Here is a 15,710-nt window from a genome sequence, read left to right as displayed (position 1 = left end):
TTTTTTTTTTTTTTAATGAAAGTTTTGTAAGGCAGAGAGAATGTATGTAAGCTTGGAGTGGCTAACTGGCAGAAAGGGACTCTTTTTTCCTGTCAAGTATGTCTCACGAGTGGGTGGCACTCTTTCTGTCCTGCCTCTATCCTGCAGACTGGCAAGCGAGTGGGCAAGGTGCTGCACACCTCCCTGCAGAGTATCCTGCATAAGGAAGAGAGCCTCGGGCCCAAGAGACAGAAAGTCGGATTCCTGGGATGACTGGCTCATCACCCCCAGCTGTGGAGTGTTGGTTGTTTTTTTTTGTTTTTTTTTTTGTTTTTTTTTTTACTTTCAAGTCAAGCTGAAGTTTGTATATATTTTAAGAATTTGAAGTAACATTTGTACATGTAAAATTAAAGTCTATTTTCTCATCTGGTTTGGATGGCTAGAATTCTTCAACTCTTAAGCCAGGATGCCAGTTGGTGACGCCTTGAAGGTTTGGTCTTTCCCTAGTGGAAGGCATCCAAGCCCAGTGACGTGTTCCAAGGGAGAGGGCTCTGGGCAAGGGCCTCCCCAAGGGAGGCCTTTATCTCCTGCTGCAGAAATTCAAAACCAACGAGAAGGCTGCCACAGGAAAGACCAGGAAGGGCAGGGGAAAGGACCTGGTGGAAAGCGTCTAAAGGAAATGTTCATGACATGTATTTTGTGAATTGCTCCCCCTCCCCCTGCCACCCCTCCCAGCCCAGGGTTTTCAGAATCACCATAAGGTTCATTCACTTGTGTATTTGTGTGTTCTGGGGAAAGAGGAAGCCAGGGCGCACTCTGCCAGGAGCCTGCCAGGCCTTGGGAAGTGCAGTTCTTCCCGCCCTCTGAGAGCAGGCAGCCTCCCTCGGGTGGGGGCTTAGCAGCCACTTTGGTGCTTAACCAACCTTATCACTCATGTTTTAAAATTGCTTTGTGCTCTATGACCACTCCCTGGAGTTTCGTAAGATTTTCTTTTTCAGCAGCATTAAGAAGACTGTTTCTGAGATGCTATCATGTGATTATTAATCTGCCTTCATGCTCTGGGGACAGTCAGGAAGCCATTCTCAACAGCTCTGGGGGCGCTTCCTGTAACTGTTTCTACTCACGGTGCAGTATGTGCAGCGAAGGCTGTTCATGATTGAACAGTTTGTGTTTTTCTTTTCCAGGGGAACTGAGACTCCCCAGTCAGTTTTTTAAGAGCCCTGGTGTGGGAACTGAATCAGGAGGGAGACGATTTCAGCCATGGCATTTGCTGTCTGCATTTCAGTTAGACAAATAGGGTAAGGAGTTAGGAATTTATTGCCTGATGGAAAGAACATACTGTGAGCTGAAGCCCTAGCAGACTGGTTCCAGAGGTCCTGGCGTGGGCACCTCTTCCTGGCATGGCCAGGTCTGACCCTGTGGAGAGAAGTAGCTGCCCAGATTTGCTCTCGGAACTTCTGTCCCATCGAGAGTACAGCATGGGTTTTCATGTTGTATATTTTCCAGTGACTGTCCGTACCAGCGCCATGGTGGTGTTCCCAGCAAGGCAGTCATCCGCCTGTCCTCTTCTCCCTTGCTCCTGGTTCACTGCTGTGATGAAACAGTGGCAGTTGGGGTACAGAGATGCAGCCAGAGTTCGAATAGTTTAGAAGCCTTCAGTCTTGATAATTAAAGCCATCAGGAAAATGAGACAGAGGAGGCTCTTCCAGCCCAGCTGTATGTCAGTTACCTGGCTGGACTGACTGGCTAAGCAGTTAGCGTGAAAATAAACGGAGAGATAAAATAAAGGCAGGAGTGAGGTCTGTGAGTATCTGTTGCTGTCACCCCATACCTTTCCTTGAAGGTCACTCCTACCTGTACTAAGTGTACTTTACAAAGAAACAAAACATCTAGTGAACAAGTTCTCTCCGAGACAGCATGTATGGGAAATATCTGATTTGCAGCCCTCAGGAAGAATATGAGGAGAGAAAATTGCAGACAGACTAGCCAAAAGCACTGCCCTGGAGAGACTCACTGCCTTTTGCAGCAGAACCAGTTGTCGGAAGTAGCCATTCAATAAAAATCAGGATGAAGAACATCAGAGTCGATCAAAAGGCAAATAAGAACTTGGGGCTGGGGAAAGTAAGGGAAGAACTCATATAGCTCACTGGCAAAACCCTCCATTTAAAAAATGGGGAGGCCTAATGCACATTTTTTCCAAAGAAGATATAAGTAAGGCCGATGGATCCATGAAAGTTGCTCAACAGCACTAATCATTAGGAAGATGCGAATTAAAATCATGACTATGTGAAAGGCTGTTATGTAGAGAACAAGAATCAGCATAGGATGGCACTGACCAGGAGAAAAGGGAGCCCCCATGTGGGATTGTCAGTGGTCACCATTATAGATCACAGTCCTCAAAATTGAACATAGCACTACCCTATGATCCAGAAAGCCCAGTTTCCGTTTAGGAAGACAGCCAAAGGAAGCAAAACCACTAACTTGAAAAAATGTCTGTGCCCTCATTGATGGATCCTTAGGTTGTTTTCATAACTTGATTGTTGTAAATGATAAACACATACACTGGAATGTTATTCAACCACCAAAAAAGAAGTCTTACCCTTTGTAAAACAATAATGGACTTGGGGGGCATTATACTTAGCAGCACTATGAAGCTATTAGCAGCCACTGCAGCACAAGTTCAATTCCCAGCCAGGGAGGTGACCCACAGGGCGCGGCAGACCTCTCCTGTCCCTGTCCTGCTTCTCTCAGCAGTGTGTTTCATTCCATCTGCCTGTTCTGCTCCCCACTCTGTTTCTGGTGAATCCTCTCACTCCTCACACCTTTGGCCTGTACCCCAGTTCTTGTATGCATAAATACTCCTTTTAAAAAGTAATGTAAATAAATAAAATCAAACTCAGAAAAAGAAATCAGACTTGTAGTTATCAGAATCACAGGGTGGGAAAGTGGAGGATTCTCCAATTTTATTTGTCCCTTCTCAGTTTTATTAAGAAATAATCGCATGTATCACTTTATAAGTTTAAGGGTTACTACAATGTTTTTTAATTTACTTGATTGTGAAATGAAAAGGCACAGACATCCAATTTTATATCAGGGATGTAATGTATAACTTGATGACGATAACTAATAGTGCTGTATGATATACAGGAAAGAGTAAATCCTAATAGGTTTTTGCTATAAGAATTTCCCCCCTTTTTCTTATTTTGTTGTATCTGATATGGAAATTGAATTTATTGTGACAATCATTTCACAATAAAAGCAATCAGACCATCTTGCTCTATACTTCATGCTTACTCAGTGATAAGTGTCAATTATTTCTCAATACAGCTAAAAAAATTTGACAGACGAGGAAGTGATATAGGATCTACATAGGAAGAACCTTGGAGAAGGAATAAAGGTAAAAGAAAGTTTTTTTTCATATTCTTAACCTACAGATAGCTTAGAAATGATAGCAACAATGTGTTAGATTGGGTATGCTTATGTATTTACATATATGTAAGCAAAATAAATGCTATCAATGACACCAGGGAGGAATTAAGATTATTTTGTTATTAAAGTTCTCTGCATGTGAAGATGTAGTATTATTTGAAAGTGCACCTGGATTAATTCTAAATGGACATGTAGACTGCCTCATGCATCAGTAGTCAAATACTTATTCTTAAAATCTCATGGATTGTTCACCAAAATAGACAAATTCTAGGCCATAAAAAACACCTTAGCACGTTAATGGACTGGAAACCCATACAACTTTTGATCTCAAGCCACAACAAAATTAAACTAGAGATCAATTTCAGAAAGAGAGCTAGAACATGGTTCTACATATATATATAAACATGAAGATTAAGCATGTTAACTAACATGGGTGAAAGAAGAAATCTCAAGTGAAATCAAGTATTTTGAACTAAGTGAAAGTAAAAGCAAGTTAGCAAATTTGTACAAAGCAAAAGCAGGGGCTACAGGGACACTTTTAACTTTACATTGAACCTATTAGAGAACAGGAAAGATCTAAACTCACTCAGCTAAGCTTCTGCCTTAGGAAACTAGAAGAAGAAAAGAAATAATGATTAGAGCAGAACTCAGTGAAATTAAAGACAGGAAATCACTAGAGAATGAATGAAACCCTAAGTTAATTCTTTGAAAGGTTGGAGAAAAAGGAAGGTCTGAAGCGAGCAGTTTATTGCCAGTTATTTTCTTCCATGGGGTCATTTATGTATTCTGGGCATGGCTGAGGATCTAATGTACAGAGGGATTTGGGAGTGTGGGGCGGGGGAGGGCAAGATTCCTGACAAGGCTGTTAATTTGAGGCTTGTGAGGATTTGGAAACTTCAGGTTTCTTTAGTACATAGCTGGGTTTCTATCGGTTAAATCCTAGTGCTTAATGGGGTGGGGAGGGCGAGGGGTGTGAATAAGGCAGGTTAAAGTCTAGGATCTCAGAATGCACCACGCTTGCTTTATGTATGAGCCATTAAAACTAAAGACATCCGGCAGATGCGAAACGGCTGAGTATGCCCAATTTGTTCCTCCCAAATGTAGAAATTAGGTAATTTATCATCCCTTTCCTGGAGCAGAAAGAATAAAAGGGGTGAACAGAGACCTGAGGGCCGTGCCGTGTCTTGGATCAGTCCTTCCCACACCTTTGCTGTTAGCCTACACTTGGGACCTCCATTTGCTCCTTGAGAAAAATCCGGAAGAATCTGGGTCCTGAACAACTTGCTCAGGGATACAAGTACTAGGTGTCAGACTTGGAACCTAGGACTCCAGTTTTCTGTCCACGAGGATGCTGCGAATCTTGTGGGACAAGACAAACGATGGGCCCCACAAGAGCTGGGCACTTGGCTGAGTGGCACATTGCCCTCCACTCCCACCCCCAGCAGTATTGTTGCCCCAGGGCCCGGCACACATTTGAAAAGGAACAAAGACTTTCCTAATGAGAGTCACTGAGGGCAGGCTTACAGGTCCTTTGTCTTTGAATTGGATTAAGGACCAGGACTGCCCTTTGGGTGTCTTGGCTAAGGACACCCTAGGTGAGCTTATCTTTGAAAAGAGTGAACAGAGTTCTCTGCCTCCATAGGTCTGGCCCCATCTGTTGACAAGGGGCCAGTGGAGCTAAAAGAAAACATCTGTGAGGCCTGAAGCGGGTGGAGGGTGCTCCATGTTGGGCCAGGAGTTCTTACATTGTTTGGGCTCACATGGGTGGGGTGACAAGAGCTTGTTTTGTGTAACTCATACTTCCAACAGCTTTGGAGGGGGAAAAAACAACCCTACAAAACCCTGAAAACTGAAATGTACTTCATAGAGCTCTCTTCTGACTTAATACCTCTGGGCTTTGTGGGGCCTCTCTGGTGGCGCAGTGGGTTGGAGTGCTGCACTGGGACGCTAAGCCAAGCTGGGGTCACTTTGTGAGCTCGAGCCCCGCCCCAGAGGTGACCCACATGGCGCGGCAGACCTCTCCTGACCCGCCTGTTGCTCCCCTCAGCAGTGTACTTTGTTGATCTGACTGTTCCACTCCCCACTCTGTCTCTGGTGAGTCCTCTCGCTGCCCCTGTACCTCTGGCCTGTACCCCATTTCTGTAAGCATAAGTAAATAAAATCTTTAAAAAACAAAATCATGCTGTGTGCAGGGAAACAGGTACAAAAGGACTGGGCCCTGAGTGTGGACATGTCCAGTAATGGGGGTGCTCTTGAACATTAGCCTGGCTGAAAGTACCCCCAAGACCTTGTGGACTTGCACACGGGGAGCTTCCCTGCTACTAGATGAAATCTGTAGACTCCCAGCACCCCCACAAAGGGCTGTTAGGATGGGCAGGGAGAGCTGGGGTGGACAAAGGGGTCTGGGTATTGGATGCCAGGGACTCGGCGCTGGCTGTAGGTGAGGCATGGTGGCTGCAAAGGGCCTGTGCCTCTTGCTTCTGACTAGGGTGCTCAGGAGGCCCCGGGCAGGCCTCTGCAAATAGGTTTGTTCTGGGAGCTACACCACAATGAGGTCAATACCAAGCAGAAATCTAGCAGAAATGTAGCCAAAGGTGATTTTTCAGACGATTAAAAAAAAAAAAAAAAGTCCAGGAACAATATAGAGGAAGCTTTGGGAGAAAAGAGAAAGGAACATGGTGTAGAGACCGGCAAAGGACAATCGTTTAGAATATTTGCCTGCCTCTTACATGGCACCGGGACCCATCGGTGGTATTTTGGGGGGCCTGCCTGGCTCACCACAGGGACTGCATAACAAGCCGAACATCTTGCAATAGAAACAACTGCTTTGCAGAAGCTGGTCCTGGGAAGGTTCAAGCAAGTGCACAGAGACTGGACGGGCAGAGGGAAGAGCCTGTCAAGGGAGGCCAGGCCACAGGGCCTCTTCCAACCTGCTTTCTGATTCGGAGGTCCAGAGATGGTGGACATAACTATCTGCATTTTTTCCAGCTCCACTGAAGCAATTTAAAAATAACGCAGTGCCCACGGGGATTACAACTGAGATAGAAAAAGGCACAAAATGATGTAAAAATAAATGATCATAATAATAAAAAAAAAAATGCAATGCCAGAACAGGGTGACAAAAATGGGGATGGCTCTTCCATGTTTACATTTGATGAAATAGTGCGCTTAAGCAATATATGCAAATAGATGCAGGGCAACATGCTACTCACGACCCAAGATTTCCTTTTAGAATGATGTTCTGAGCCTCCCACAGGGGCCGGTGATGGTACAAGTTTGTAGTTCTGTGGTGACCTGTCTTCTCTCTGGGCCAACTGATGTCCCTCTGGGGCTGTGTCTCCTTGGAGACATGGAGGTGGCCTCAGGCCAAAAACAGTCCCTTGCTGTGATTCTACATTAAATCATTACTCTGGACTGCTTGGAGAGTTCTGTCCAGTGTGCACGCCCATACCTACACCCACAGAAACCTGTAGGGTGGAAGCCCACAGATAGCGCTCACTACTCAGTGGTGAATTCTGAGGCCACCTTCGCCTGAAGTGCAAAGGGAGAGGTCAGGTTGAGCAGGAGAGAGTCAGCCCCCGCCCCCATCCCGTGAAGGTGTGGCCCCATCTTGTTTGGGGCTAATGCTGCACACATGCTTAATAGCTCCCTGCTACCTTGCTGGGCCCCCTAGTCCATGCGCCACCCAGAGCCAGCACACTCCTCCCATATTGTGAGCTGGTCACCACCCTGCCCAGCTCGGCTCTTCATCAGCTTCCCACTTCCTCCTGCTGGTGTCCAAAGACTTTTAATGTGGCTTGAATAGCCCTTGGCGATCTGGCCCCATCTGCATCTCTGGCTTTATCCCCTCCCTGACATCCGTGCCCAGGATCTAGGATGTGTCATACTTTCTCTAGGTTCCAAGCCTGGAGTGTGGTCCAAATTCCTTCCTTCCCTGCCTGCCCTCCCCTGGCCAGCCACTCTGTCCCCTCCTCAGCTTGGGGGCTGCCTTCCTTCCCCGCCCTGCCCTGCTGTGTCAGGTGCCCTGGGATGCCCCTGTGCAGTCTAGTGATGCAGCGTGGGCCTCTTACTTTGAACCCCCCAGGCCCTTACACAGCCCCAGGCACACTGGAGTGAGCAGGGACTGATGGGGTGCCAACACTCCCAGGCGTGTCCTGACAGATCATGACTCCGGGTGTGGTTCTGGTGCGTGGAGACATGGAGCAGCCAACCACCCAGGGTGTCCCAGTTTTCTGAATTGCCACAGCAAGGCTTTTCTGGAACATTCTCCCCAATATATCCAGGGCAGGGCCTCGGCCATGACACAACTTGGGGCCTCTGACTACCTCATCTTTGGAAAGCAGACTCCTGCCCTCTCCCTCTCATTAAAAGCCAAGAGGAGAAAACCAAGAAAAGCAAAGAAGCAAAAGCACAGAGAGAATAATGAAGCGAGCTTTCCTCTTCATGTGGAGCCCAGAGTTCCAGGAAGCAGAGCTCCTGCAAGGTTGTGTAATCTTGGGCCCAGCCCTCTGAGGCCGGGTGTGAATGTAAAGCCCTCTCCATGAGGAGGCCAGCATCACCACGCCGTGACAGTGCTTGCTGCCTGCCCCAGCCTCCCTGGATGCCACCGTGGCGCCCAGGCCAACCAAGCAGGGGCCACAGTGTGGACCCAGCGGGGACCCCTCCTCAAGCCACGCAGGGCTGGGCGGGAGCCCTGGAAGAAAAGCCTGAATGACATAGTACTGTATGTTCTTTTTGGATAATCTCAAGCTCACAGGAAATTGCAACTCTGGAACAAAGAACACTTGCCCAAATGGCTGGTGAGCGTGATTCCTACCCCATCATCAGACACCAGGTGTCAGGACGGCGACGGGCTTGGCCTGTGCCCTCCCTCATCCTGCCCTCCGCCAGCCCCACTGTCCTTCCCAGCGGCACAGGTCACCTGCCCAGATCCACGCGGTGCAGTCGCGTGTCTGGTGTCTTCAGTTTCCCTCAGTCTGAAATGGCCCCGTTGTTTGTAGCGGCCTCAGATATTTCTCACCTGCCCCCCACCAAAGCCAAAGTGATGCCTCACTGGTCTCCCCACAGTCCCACAGTTGCTCTGGTGCTGCAGGTGCTCAGGGGTGACCGGCCCTGGGGTCACGTGATTCAGGCGGTGGTTTCCAGACTTCTGTGAAGTCCTGTTTTGCCCTGTAAGAAGTGCTTTGTGGGCACTTTGATGGTATGACAACTTCCACCCCCGTGAAATCACCGGTGGATTCTGTTTTGTTACCTTCACTGTTTCATGCTCAGGCTGTCCTCCACCTTGGCCCTTGGGAGCCCCTGAAAGCTGGCTGTGGGGGTGCTGCTGTCATGCCCCACCCTTCTTCAAGTGTTTCCTTGCTTCCTGGAAGAACAGCTATTCTAGGATAATTTTCTGCTTTTCCTGCACCGCGCCTGGACTCAGCCCTTTCTCGAAGGTGCTCTGATCCCCTTAAGAAGCGGGTAGTCGTTGCTGGGAGGCTGCAGGCTTTGGAGGGGTTGCTGCTCCCAGGCTTGCCCGTGCGAGCTGGGGTACACTTCCTCACATTTCCATTAAATCTATGGGTCCATCTTCACAGGCTGAAGTCCACAACTGTAAATAGCTCTGTTTTCACCCTGTTCCTTGGGAGTCACTCTCATTTGGTCTCCATATTTATAACTCCACTCTCTGATGAAAGACCAGGCTCCCATTGTCTTTTTTTTTTTTTAAGATTTATTTATTTATTCATACAGAACTGGGGTACAGGCCAGAGGCGCAGGGTGGTGAGAGGCTTCACCAGAGACAGAGTGGGGAACAGAACAGGCAGATCGACGAAGTACACTGCTGAGGGGAGCAGCGGGCGGGTCAGGAGAGGTCTGCCACACCATGTGGTCTCCTCCGGGGCAGGCGGCAATCGAACTCATGCAGAAGTGGCTTTAGCTTCTCAGTGCCGTGCTTTAACCTGCTGCGCCACCAGGGAGGGCCCCCATTGTCTTTTATGGAGTCATTATTCCTACACGAGCAGTGTAGCTCCTTACTTCTGCCACAGGGCCCCCCGAACCCCTCTGTCAGGTTTGCTCCCACCCACTCCCACTGGATCCCTGCCTCTCCTTGCCGGGACTCCCAACTCCTCACTCAGCTCCCCTGAATGATACCCCTTCCACCCGACTGGGACTTGACACCCACATTGGCCCCCCTTCTCAGAGACACAATTTTTCCCCACATCTCTGACACCGCTTTGGGGCTCCATGGTCCTCTCCCACTGGGCTCATCTCCGTTGGAGAAAAGAAGGTGAAGAAAAGGGAGGACTCCCTTGTATTTTAACCATTCGGTGCCTGGAGACGGCACCACTGAATGATCCCAACATGCGTCCTGCTTGGCCAGCAGCTGCTCTGGCCACTCTGAAGGGCCATCAGAGGTGCCCTGTTTGGGAGTCACCCTGCTTGGGTCAGATCCTGCTCAGGTCCCTTCATCTAACCGAGCCTCGGTTTCCTCAACTGTAAAGTGGGGAAATGACACACCCTCCAGGTGCTGCGTGAGGCCTCCAGGGAGCTGACAGCCCAGCTCCTGCCCAGGGGAGCTGCCCATGGGCTCCGGGATTATGGCAGCCAGCGTGTTCGCTGCTCAGTCCTGGGAAATGCAGCTCCATTTTCGAAGGCTGGGCCAGGAAGCTGGGAGGGTGAGGCTCCATGGCTCCCAAGCCTTCCCCCTTTTGCAGACTTTTTTTTTTTTTTGCACACCCGCAGCCAAGTCTGGGAGGGTTTCCTGGACAGAGAGCCCCGTGGCTGCTGCCTTAAGACGTGCAGCCCTGGCGGCCTCCGCCACAGCAGCCGCAGCAGCCCCAGCCGGCGCAGCAGCATGGCGCTCTGGGGGGCCTACCTGCTCCTGTGTCTCTTCTCCTTCCTGACTCAGATCACTGCTGAGCCACCAACCCCCAAGGTGAGGAAGGCTGCAAATGCCAAGAAAGGTAAGGAGGGGGTGGGGCCCTCCCCATCTCCCAGGGTCACCGCTTCTTCATTGATCTCCAAGCTCCTTCCCCTCATTTTCTTCGATGAGTCCAGGGAACTGCAGTGATGTACCCGCGGGGCTCTCCCCGCTGGAGAATGGAGTGGTGGGTGGGCAGGGGCAGTTAAAGGAATTTATAAGCATCACTGACTCAGATTCAGAGGACCCTTCCAGATCATCTAAGCGGATGTCCACTTCCCTCCTCTCTAAACCACTGATTTTTCATAGAAATTGAACTTGCGCTTGGCAGTCTAGACACGCTTGACTCTTGTCTCGGCCACCTGGTACTGCTCTGTCATCTCCAAGCCGCAGCTTCTCAGCTGTAAAATGGGGATAGAGGCGTTTGCTCAGACACTTGCCAGGAGGATTTAATAATAGAAAATACACAGAGTGCCCAGTCTAGGGCCTGGCAAACAGGACGTCCTTGCTCAGGGGGAAAGGAACAAGTGAATTCTCACTTAGAGGTGAGTCAGCTCTCCAGATGCCCCCGTCAGTTCTACCGTGTTATCAAACACCTTAAGAAAGTAAGAATGTTCACGTTCAAGCTAGGACCCCAAAGCAGGCCTTGTTCTCCTCTGCCGCCTCTGGGGCTTAGGGGTTTAGGGTGTCCTGGGGTTGCCTTGGCAGACTGCCCTTGGAGCCCTGCCTGCAGTGAGGTCACCCTCACTGTGTTGAGACAACATAGTGAAATGTCATGGCAATGAACTGGGCTGTACCCCCCTCCCACTGGTCCCCAAGGCCAGGAGAGAGCATTCCAGAAGATGAGAGTGTGGGTTCAGACAGACAGAGCCCTCCATGATGCATGATGCGTTGGAGCACGGCACTATGAGGCAGTGACAGCCACTGTGGCACGGGCTCGATCCCCAGCCAGGGACCCCGATCACAAGGTGCAGCAGACCTCTCCTGGCCCACCTGCTGCTCCCCTCAGCAGTGTGTTTCAGTCCATCTGCCTGGTCTGCTCCCCACTCTGTCTCTGGTAAATCTTCTTACACCCCCACCTCTGGCCTTTACCCCAGTTCTTGTGTATATACATGGATAAGACTTAAAAAAATAGACTGAGAAACAGGCAGCCAGGGGCAAGTGTGCAGAAAAGGCCAGGCGGAGTGGTGTGGCGGCCCTCAGACCCCTCTCTGGGTCTCCGGTATAAAGGGGCAGTGTGGTCCCTGGCTGCAGATGAGCGAAGGTCATAGGTGCATTAGCTCCCCTTGGGGAGACCGAGGGGCTGCGACAGAGAATGTGGCAGGTCTGGGTACTGGTAGAAAAACATCTCCAAGGTTCAGCTTATAAAGCAAACAAAGAAAAATTGAAAAGAGAGTCAGTCCTGCGCTGACATTTGTTGTAAAAAGGGGATTTATATAAAAATGCCTATTTCCACATGCATAGACTTCTTCTGGGAGGCCCTGCCTTTTCCACAAATCTCCAGGGATTCCTAGGAATAGCTGGGAAGATGGGCAACCCCAGGAGCAGTCGAGTTGCAGGTGCCAGCACACAGAAGGGGTGCTGGAGTCCAGTGCAGAGGCTGAGTACGAGCTGGCACCCCGCGAAGGGGAGAGAAGATGGCCTGTGCCAAGCCTGCACACCTCGTAGCACCCCTTGTCCCTGGGGTGGAGGGGAGGGGGTCCCCCAGGGTGCTTCTGGGAGCTCAATCTGCTTGTGCCCTCGGGGTGTGGCTGTGTGCGGCTCAGCCAGAGTGAGGTAGGCAGGGAAGGCTCTGGAGGTTGGAGCTCTCAGGGACACGTGGCAGAGCTGGGAGCCGGAGGGCTCCCTGGGCCTCCGGGCCTTGTGCGCGATCGGCCTGTGGAGACACGTTCTCGGGACCTGAGACTGGGAGGCGGATCACACAGGCGCCTCCTGCCTCCTTGCCCAGAGCTCTGGAGACGCTACCCCACACCTGCTGGGAGTTAGCGCAGTTCCTGGAGGCCCCCGGCACACACAGGCACCTCAGTAATGGAAACAGAACCTGTGTATGGTGTGTGGAGAGACACCCTTTCTCTGGTCTGACCAGGTGGACCCTGCGCAGTGGCCACCTTGTCCAGCTTCACACGGTGCCCTGTGCGGGTGCATCGTGTGACTGGAGCCAGAGCCGCTGGGGACGGCGGAGCCAGAGGCCTGAGCCAGGCTCACTAAGTGGGTCAGACTAGTTTCCCACTCCGAGCCCTCCTGCTCTGCCTGGCTCATCTGAGTATCACTTTCCTCATAGTCGATAAGCTCCATCGGTATTTTTGTACACACAATTGTGCTTCTGGCTGCCTTTGTTTCCTGTGATTACCCTGCAAAGGCATCTTATAGGTGGGCAGAGGCTCTGACCTCAGCCCTTATGACCGTGGACTTGAGGCAGCACAGCCAAGTGGACTGTGGAAGTGCTTCCCCGCCCTCCGGCCCCCGCTGAGCACAGCCTTCCGGAGGCCCCTGGGATTTTAGAAAGAACGGGGTCCACCCTCAGAGCTCTCAACTTACACACACTGCAAGCTGCTTCTCGCCACCTACAAGCACTCCGAGAGGAGCGGGTGGGAGCACAGGGGAGCTCCTCTTGGCAATGAGCCTGGAGCTGGAAGAGCAGGCCTGGGCCATGGGGAGCAGAGCTGCTTCAGCCTGGCCTCAGTTTCCTCTCCAGGAAGCAATGCTGGTGTACAGAAGACCCCTGGCCCACGTCGCAAGATTGATTGCAAGCTATGCACGGGTCACGTTGTGATTTCTCTTAGTCTTCTCCAGAGTCCTCTGACACGGGGTGTTATCTCATGTTGCAGACAAGGAAGCTTGATGCAGAGATCCTGAGCAACACGCCCCAGGTCACCCATGCTGAGTCCACACCACTCCTGTCCGCACTGTCCTCTGGGCCTCAGGCTAGCAGACCGGCCACTCTGGTCTCTCTGATTCCTCCAGCTGGCCGAGGTGAACTAGGGAGATCGCAAGGCCTGGCCCTGCTTTCTGTGCTCTGCTCTCCGCAGCTGAGGGTGGGCAGGTGGTTGGGGCTAACTGAAGGCTCTGCCTATGCCGTCCACCCTCCCCCTGCCAGTCCCAACTGCATCTGACCCCAGCTACAATCCTGAGCGGCTGCAGTATGGGGCTCACTTTAGCAGGAGCAAGGGAAGGGAAATCGGGAGCACTTACAGAGCGACTGCCAGAGGAAGAAAGGCACAGCACTGAGGTCGAGGGGAGTTTTGCCTGTCTCCTCGAGGTGGGCAGCGGTGACGTCCACCGCGCCCTGTCCTCCCTCCTGCCTCCTTCCCGTGTCTGTGATGATCTCGCCTTCCCTTTTGCCTTGCTCCTAGATGCTGTGGGCCCCAAGATGTTCGAGGAATTCAAGAGCCAGCTGGACAATCTGGCCCAGGAGGTGGCGCTGCTGAAGGAGCAGCAGGCCCTGCAGACAGGTAAGAGGTGGTCTGGGGGTACACCAGCCCGGAGGCCTCAGGGGGCAGCCGGCAGCGTGGTCCAGCCAGGGCTCCAGCCCCGCAGGCCAGGGCACCTGTTCAGGGAGGCCCATCCCCGGTCTGCCTTTCCAGGGAGACCTGATATGGTGGAAGAGGAAATGTCTCCTAAGGACACAAAGCTCTCCCACAGGAACCTGTTACTTCCCACCCAGAGCGCCCAGCTCTGTGGCTTCCAGGAGACCCTCCACTCAGTTCCACCGTCCCAGAGGGCACACACCTCACAGGTGTCAGCACCTGGCTGGCACTGTCTCTTTTAATCATAAGTATGCTGAGGTGGGATTTATTTATTTATGCATACAGAACTGGGGTACAGGCCAGAGGTGCTGTGGTGAGAGGATTCACCAGACACAGAGTGGGGAGCAGAACAGGCAGATCCACTGAAATACACTGCTACAGGGAACAGTGGGCGGGGCAGGAGAGGTCTGCTGTGCCATTTGGGTCAGCTCCCTGGCCAAGGATTGAACTCGTGTGGCACTGGCTGGTGATAGCTTGCTAGAGCTGAGCCTTGAGCCCCTGCGCCAGCAGAGAGGCCTTCCTTGCTGGCATATTCATTAGTTGATTGTGTTTCTTCTCCCGTTAGCCTATGGTCAGGGCCTCACGATCAGGGTTCTGCAGGCCTTTGCTAGCCCTGTCTCTCCCACCACCCTGCATAGCGCTGGCCACCTGTCAACACCCAGTACATTTTTGTTGATGGAAGGACAAACACATGGATTTGAACATCTTGGGTCACATGGAGAGTGGGGGGGAACCAAGTACATTTGGCTTCAAGTAACAGAAAACATCATTAACAACTTAACCAAAAAGAACAGCTGCGGCTTCAATGCAAGGACAGTCTTCCCAGGCTGGGTGGAGGCAGGCAAGGGAAAAAAGACAGGGGAGGGGTGCTGGCTGGATCAACCGACGGTGCCCGTCACAGAACTTAGAAAGAACACAGCCCCACTGTGGGCCTCAGCCACCTCCTCTGCAAGTGGAAGGATGGGGGAGGTTTGCAGGGCAGCTCTGAGGTGTCTGTGTCTGAGCTTTGTGCGCGCCTGGGCCCCCACCCCCAACCACCACCGCCATGCCTGGTTCCCAGGAGAGTCCCGCTCACTCTGCCACCACACCTGAAGATCATTTCCTTAATAACCCGATTGCTCCTGAGCCCTGCAGGCCTTGAAAGTGTTGAGAGAATCAGGGTTCCCCTTCTGCCCCTTCTCTCTGCAATCAGCAAATACAACTAGTGTGTCTCTGCAGACATCCCAACCCGGAGCTGGGGTGGGGGGGCCTCCCTGCACCCAGGGAATGACAGTGGGGCTCTGAGGGGGCCAGGAGTTAGCTGCTAAAGGGATTCCAAGCGGAGAGCAGGGCAGGAGATGAGGTTTGGAGGAGGGCTCTGCCTGGGGACCCCAGAAACCCCCAGTGACAGTCACTTCTCCCCCTCCCAGTCTGCCTGAAGGGCACCAAGGTGCACATGAAGTGCTTTCTGGCCTTCGCCCAGGCCAAGACCTTCCACGAGGCCAGCGAGGACTGCATCTCGCGCGGCGGCACGCTGGGCACCCCCCAGACCGGCTCAGAGAACGACGCCATGTACGACTACCTGCGCCAGAGCGTGGGCGGCGAGGCCGAGATCTGGCTGGGCCTCAACGACATGAAGGCCGAGGGCGACTGGGTGGACATGACCGGCCACCAAATCGCCTACAAGAACTGGGAGACGGAGATCACCGCGCAGCCAGACGGCGGCAAGACGGAGAACTGCGCGGCCCTGGCCGGCGCGGCCGGCGGCAAGTGGTCGGACAAGCGCTGCCGCGACAAGCTGCCCTACATCTGCCAGTTCGCCATCGTGTAGGGGAGCCGGCACCCCGCAGCCCACCGGCCGGGGGAGTGGCTGGGGGCGGGGCGCTCGGCCG

The 15,710-nt window shown here is 52.1% G+C and overlaps 2 protein-coding genes across 6 annotated transcripts in view; both read left to right on the top strand.

Annotated features, from left to right (window-relative positions):
- The window catches only part of EXOSC7 (exosome component 7), a 32,459-nt gene extending 27,874 nt beyond the window's left edge, over positions 1-4,585 (top strand). The window contains exons 8-9 of one of the 4 annotated variants that reach the window (XM_012720522.1): positions 3,307-3,376; positions 4,548-4,585. In XM_012720522.1, the coding sequence (XP_012575976.1) occupies positions 3,307-3,351 (45 nt within the window). In that variant the 3' untranslated portion in view covers positions 3,352-3,376; positions 4,548-4,585. Of the gene's footprint in view, positions 1-147; positions 2,681-3,306; positions 3,451-4,512 lie in introns of those variants that run through there. The other 3 variants (XM_012720521.1, XM_012720520.1, XM_004676255.2) reach the window with 3 other exon arrangements.
- Positions 4,586-10,176: 5,591 nt separating this feature from the next.
- Positions 10,177-15,704, top strand: CLEC3B (C-type lectin domain family 3, member B). Of its 2 annotated transcripts, none has more exons than XM_004676254.2 (3): positions 10,177-10,355; positions 13,666-13,764; positions 15,249-15,704. In XM_004676254.2, the coding sequence occupies exons 1-3, from the start codon at positions 10,247-10,249 to the stop codon at positions 15,647-15,649; spliced, it is 609 nt and encodes a 202-aa protein (XP_004676311.1). In that variant the 5' UTR covers positions 10,177-10,246; the 3' UTR covers positions 15,650-15,704. The 2 variants fall into 2 exon arrangements, with proteins under 2 accessions (XP_004676311.1, XP_012575973.1); XM_012720519.1 differs by lacking the exon at positions 10,177-10,355 and adding an exon at positions 13,266-13,285.
- Positions 15,705-15,710: the final 6 nt, after the last annotated feature.

The sequence above is a fragment of the Condylura cristata genome, unplaced genomic scaffold, assembly GCF_000260355.1.
Source record: "Condylura cristata isolate star-nosed mole 26May11 unplaced genomic scaffold, ConCri1.0 scaffold00004, whole genome shotgun sequence".
Lineage (NCBI taxonomy): Eukaryota > Metazoa > Chordata > Mammalia > Eulipotyphla > Talpidae > Condylura > Condylura cristata.
The sequence above is the reverse complement of the archived record's forward strand: the minus strand, read 5'-3'. Positions and strand labels throughout refer to the sequence as shown.

Bases quoted from the DNA above. Each gene is read 5' to 3' on its own strand.
- CLEC3B (XM_004676254.2), top strand. From the start codon at position 10,247: ATGGCGCTCTGGGGGGCCTACCTGCTCCTGTGTCTCTTCTCCTTCCTG. The intron at 10,356-13,665 runs GTAAGGAGGGGG...CCTTGCTCCTAG, and splicing joins GGCTGCAAATGCCAAGAAAG to ATGCTGTGGGCCCCAAGATG. The intron at 13,765-15,248 runs GTAAGAGGTGGT...TCCCCCTCCCAG, and splicing joins GCAGCAGGCCCTGCAGACAG to TCTGCCTGAAGGGCACCAAG.